Below are 5,494 nucleotides of genomic sequence, written 5' to 3' on the forward strand. Positions count from 1 at the left end.
AAATTATTTGGTTTACTTAGAATTTATATATATATTTTCCTTTTAAAGTAAGGGTAGAATTGATATTTATAGGTCAATTAATTGAAAAATAGTAAAAAAATATTTTATAATTTATTAATAGTAAAATATTATAGTGCAATACTTATTATACTTAATTATTGTTTCATCATAACTTTGTAGTAAAATGAAAATAAACCTATTTTTTCTTTTCATTTTTCTATTTTTTGGCTTTAACTTTTCCAAGAAAGTAACGGACGTTTGCTTCCTCAAGATACATTTTCTTGTCTATTCATACTCTCTGTCTATGCCATTTATTGGGCCCATTAAATCATACCATTCTACAAGCACTAATTTGCGGGGACTCAACATAAGAAAACAAGCTCTTCAATCACTTTTCACATGGTTCCAACTCTCAATCTCACTCTCTTTTACTCTTTTGACGACTGAAAAAGCATAAGCTTATGGAGAAACCAAAACCAAAAGCAATGGCCGGAATTAATTGCTGGAGTCAACAACTTGGGTTTGCAATTCTCATCTCCTTTGTTTTATGCTTTGTGCTGCTTTGCTTTGATTATTCAGCTTTAACCAGTACCACCGCCACTACTAGTCATAGCGGACACAGCACTCCGTTGGTCAACAACTTTGCTAATGCTAATGCTCATGCCATCATCACAAATTCAAGTGATGATTCAATTTCCCCTTTGCCCCACAACCCACTTGTTATTGTCTTGAATCAAACTGAAATAGATTCTTGTTTGGGTCGCTATATTTATATTCATCAACTTCCAGGACGGTTCAATCAAGATTTGCTCCAAAATTGCCATTTGCTCACCCCAGGTACTGACAAAAATATGTGCCCTTACTTGGGTAACTTTGGTTTTGGTCCTGGAATAAATGAAGAAAATCAAGAAATCGTTTTGCTAAATGAAAGTTGGTTCTTGACCAATCAGTTCTTGTTAGAGGTAATTTTTCATAACAAGATGAAGAATTACAGATGCTTAACAAATGATTCCTCAATTGCTTCAGCCATTTATGTGCCGTTTTATGCTGGTCTTGATATTGGTCGCTATCTTTTTGGTGGAGTTAGCACATTACTGAGAGATTCGTCCGGTCTTGATCTTGTGAAGTGGTTAGCTGAAAAACCAGAGTGGAAAAAATTGTGGGGTAGAGATCATTTCTTGGTTGCTGGTAGAATTGCTTGGGATTTTAGGAGACAAACAGATAATGAATCTGATTGGGGTAGCAAGTTTAGATTCTTGCCGGAGTCGAAAAACATGTCAATGTTGTCTATAGAGTCAAGTTCTTGGAACAATGACTTTGCAATACCGTATCCAACATGCTTCCATCCTTCAAAAGAGAGTGAAATAATTGGATGGCAGGACAGGATGAGGAAGCGAAAACGGCAGTACTTGTTCTCTTTTGCTGGAGCTCCAAGGCCTGATCTTAAAGGGTCTATTCGCGGCAAGATTATAGACCAATGTCTAGCTTCAGGGAGTTTGTGCAGATTGATAGATTGTAATTATGGTGCTACTAATTGCGATAACCCGGTTAACGTGATGAAGATGTTTCAAAACTCTGTGTTTTGTTTGCAGCCTCCAGGGGATTCATACACTAGAAAATCAGTTTTTGACACCATTTTGGCTGGCTGCATTCCGGTTTTTTTCCATCCAGGTACTGCTTATGCACAATATTTGTGGCATTTACCCAAGAATTATAGTTCATATTCTTTGTATATACCAGTGAGAGATGTTAAAGATTGGAGAGTTAATGTCAATGAGACATTAGTTGGAATTTCAGAAGATAGGATATTGGCTTTGAGAGAACAAGTTGTAAGGCTGATTCCAAGTGTAATTTATGCTGATCCAAGGTCTAAATTGGAGACCTTGGAAGATGCATTTGATTTAGCTGTTAAAGGAATTCTTGAGAGAATTGAACAAGTTAGGAGTTCGATCAGACAGGGAAGGGATCCTGGTGTTGGCTTTGCAGATGGAGATGATTACAAATACACATTTGCTCCATATGGTAAAGAAAGTTGATATTAGAACTTTTGATTCGTTACTATTTAACTTAGAATTTAAATTTGTCAATGGATGTTGTTCTCTGGCTCTAGCTCAAGAGAACATAAGGGCATATATTGAATAGGAATTTAGGATATGAATTTCTGAGCTGCTTAATTTTTTTAATAGGGGGCTAGTTCTTGTGCTCTTCAGCTCTGTTTTTCAATGACTATTTTTACATTTCTGTATACAACAAAAATGTTACACACACACACACACACACACACACTAGTGATATTGAACTTCTTGAAGTCACTTCACAGTTTGCTCCGACAGCAACTGCATCAACGCAATGGACCTGGGTTGGGCAATAATTAAATTATTAGCCTAATGAACTCTCTCTCCAATATTAATCCGCTTTTTGTCATTATTATATACATATTATCCCCTTTTTTTAACCAAAAGGAAACAGGAAGCTCATATGCTGTCATGCGCTATTGACCATCAGCTTTTAATTGGTTATTTTGATTAATAGTGATTTACATTTCTGTATGAGAGTTTAAATAATGCAATTATAGCATAATTTGAAAGTTTTAGCGAAAAGTGTCTCTAATATTAAGTGCAAGAATTTAAAATTTGGGATCAAATTCAAAAGCCATGAGGAAAAAGTTTTTAGAGGCCCAAGTGTAAGAAAAATTAAGTAAACTTGAGGTAAAATTATTTAATAATAATAAGCAATGTTATGTATCCCAACATATAAGTTTTAGTTTGAACCTCAATTATATAATATTCTTTCATTGAATAATTATTAAGTAATTTTTTAAGATATCCCATGAATTAACATACAGTATTGAGTCAATTAACACACAATATTAAGACTCAAGATAAAATTATAATTTTATGATAGTAGAAAGAGTTTGCCGACACTTGATGGGGGTTACCGACTATCCATAAATGTTTGGGACTTGCATGTGATATATCTAGCAACAACAGCATGTGCTATCCCATGAATTATGATTAATAAATGAGCATGATCCACTATTTTTTTATAAATGTGAGAGAAGTAATTTGACTCTTTATAAATATATTATAGGAATTTAATTTAAATTGTTTTTCTCAAATCTTAAGGAATGCAGTCTTTTTCTCAAAGAATGGAGTTTGCCGTTGATATAAATTGATCTGTAAATATCACGAGGACTCCCAAAAAAAAAAAAGCATGATCTTGTTGCTGTGAGAGGCCCACGTGCCAACATAAGTCACCCTCGGTGCCTTGATTGAATGAATGTGTCGTCCAATCAATGCATACTGCTTTATTTGGATTCTTCCTTTTTATCTTTACACGTGTTTCTATTATTATTGTTGTCATTTAAAAATAATAATATTTTGATATCAGCTTTGTGAATAAAAAATTTTCAAAAAAAAAATGAAAGCTTGTTGACAGATCCAATCAGGGACTTTGCTAGCTTACAGAATCTAGTAAGCTACAGCCTGGAGCATCAGCCGTTGGATGTGATTGGATGTCGAGTGAGAAATGAAACAATAGAAAATGGGATGGTGGGAATGTGGGATCATGGGAGATGTTAGTTACAGAGGCTGCAAGGTCCCTACAATCAGATCTGACACAACCCATTAATGTGAGAGGAATAATAATTCGAGCAGCTGCAATAATCCGAACTTGAAACTACTCCCACCACATTAATCAAAGGAGCCATTTATTTTTATAATTTTATAAATCACAAAATCAAATTTGGAAATTTACATTGGATTAGCGAAAAAGCCGTGCTAGTTCGGACTTGAGCAGTGGTGGGAGAATCGGGCCTGGGCTTCAGCAAAAAGAAGATTGGGCTCGACCTGTTTAAAAGAAAAATAATTATTTTTTAAACAATAGTTCCACTTAATTATATATTTATGGACCCTTTTCAGTTAGTTATATCGAATTAATGTATTCTTACAACAATTACCGCAATTTATGAGAATTACTGGTATGCTATATATATCTCATATGTTTTCATTATTTGTATGGGTATTTACAAATACAAACACACACACACACACATATATGGCATCACACGAACTTATTTCCATAACTATATTAACATTTAACGCTGCTTCCATATATATATATATATACAATCCGCAATTTTAAAGTGCGGGATCGTTCGGAAAAATATATAAACTGTTCGACTTTAAGTTTTAAACCTTTAAAACCCTGCGGTTTTAAAGTTTTTCCAAACTTTTCTCGCACTTTAACATCCTAAATTTGAAAACTGCTATATGTATATAAAAAGTTTGATGCACTTAAAATATATTTTTTTCCCATCAATTGTTAATGTTGTTTCCTTATAGAAAAGCTTCTTAAACTTAACTATAATTTATTTCCGTTAGAGTAATGATACAACTACAAACTATTGTACAAACTGATGTGGCATGATAAAATTGGTTGAATTAAATATCTCTTGACCCACATGATTTATTTTTATTATTTTGTATTTTCATTAAACCAATAAATTAATGCCACATCAGTTTGTACAAAATAAGTTTGTACAAGAATTTGTGGTTGTATCATCACTCATTTCCGTTAATAATTTATATTAATCCACATGCAAACAGTTTAATGCATTTTAAATATTGCTATCTTTACTTATTTTCTTTTTAACTTTTAAAGAAATAAAAGTTATTTTTGAAAAAAAAAGGAAATACGTTTCCACTCCATATCAACAAAAATAATAATACAATAACTAGTCATAATATACTAAAATTTCAATCTACAAATAATCCGTTATAATGATAGTCGGACAAAACAATTAGTGTCACACAAATAAATAGGAAGTGTGCAATACATAAGAGATACCATCAAAGAGCATCTTCACTATTCATGAACAAATTTTGGATCTTAATTAATACATCGTCGTTAGGCTAGTGCTTGCGTATAGGGGTGGGCATTCATTTCAATTTTGAGCGAACCAAACCGAACTGAACCAAAATTATTGAATTCAATTCAGTTTGATTCATTAGCTAGAAACCAAATGGTTCAAAAAAATGATAATCGATTGGTTTGTATTTCGGTTTGACTCAAAATCAATTTAATTTCCAATGATATTAGTGTGGATAAGTTTGATAGGGGTGTTCAGGATCCAATACGATCTGCTCAATCTATTTGATCCATATAAATTTGATCCATAAAAATCAAATCCGTGGATTGGTGGATTGAATTGGATTGAAATTTGAAAATTTGTAGTCGATGGATTAACTATAAATTTACTTCTGTAAATCTGCAAAAATCTACAAATCTAAAAAAAATATTTATTTAATAAAAAAAATAAAACTTGTAAATATGACATTAGTACTTACTAATACATAAATAAGTTAGAATATAATCACATTAACACCATATTATATCTTATATGATAATAATATAAAATAAAAATAATTAGATAAATAAATATAGCTTCCTAAACAGTTAATTTTCATGAATTGATCTAAACAAATGAGATTTT

At 32.2% G+C, this 5,494-nt stretch overlaps 1 protein-coding gene across 1 annotated transcript; it reads left to right on the forward strand.

Annotated features, from left to right (window-relative positions):
- Nucleotides 1–311: 311 nt before the first annotated feature.
- On the forward strand, nucleotides 312–2,245 carry LOC18033508 (probable xyloglucan galactosyltransferase GT14). The gene has a single exon (XM_024182539.1). The coding sequence runs from the start codon at nucleotides 462–464 to the stop codon at nucleotides 2,034–2,036; it is 1,575 nt and encodes a 524-aa protein (XP_024038307.1). The 5' UTR covers nucleotides 312–461; the 3' UTR covers nucleotides 2,037–2,245.
- The last annotated feature ends 3,249 nt before the right edge of the window (nucleotides 2,246–5,494 follow it).

The sequence above is a fragment of the Citrus clementina genome, unplaced genomic scaffold (genome assembly GCF_000493195.1).
Source record: "Citrus clementina cultivar Clemenules unplaced genomic scaffold, Citrus_clementina_v1.0 scaffold_9, whole genome shotgun sequence".
Classification (NCBI taxonomy): domain Eukaryota; kingdom Viridiplantae; phylum Streptophyta; class Magnoliopsida; order Sapindales; family Rutaceae; genus Citrus; species Citrus x clementina.

Bases quoted from the DNA above. Each gene is read 5' to 3' on its own strand.
- LOC18033508 (XM_024182539.1), top strand. From the start codon at position 462: ATGGAGAAACCAAAACCAAAAGCAATGGCCGGAATTAATTGCTGGAGT.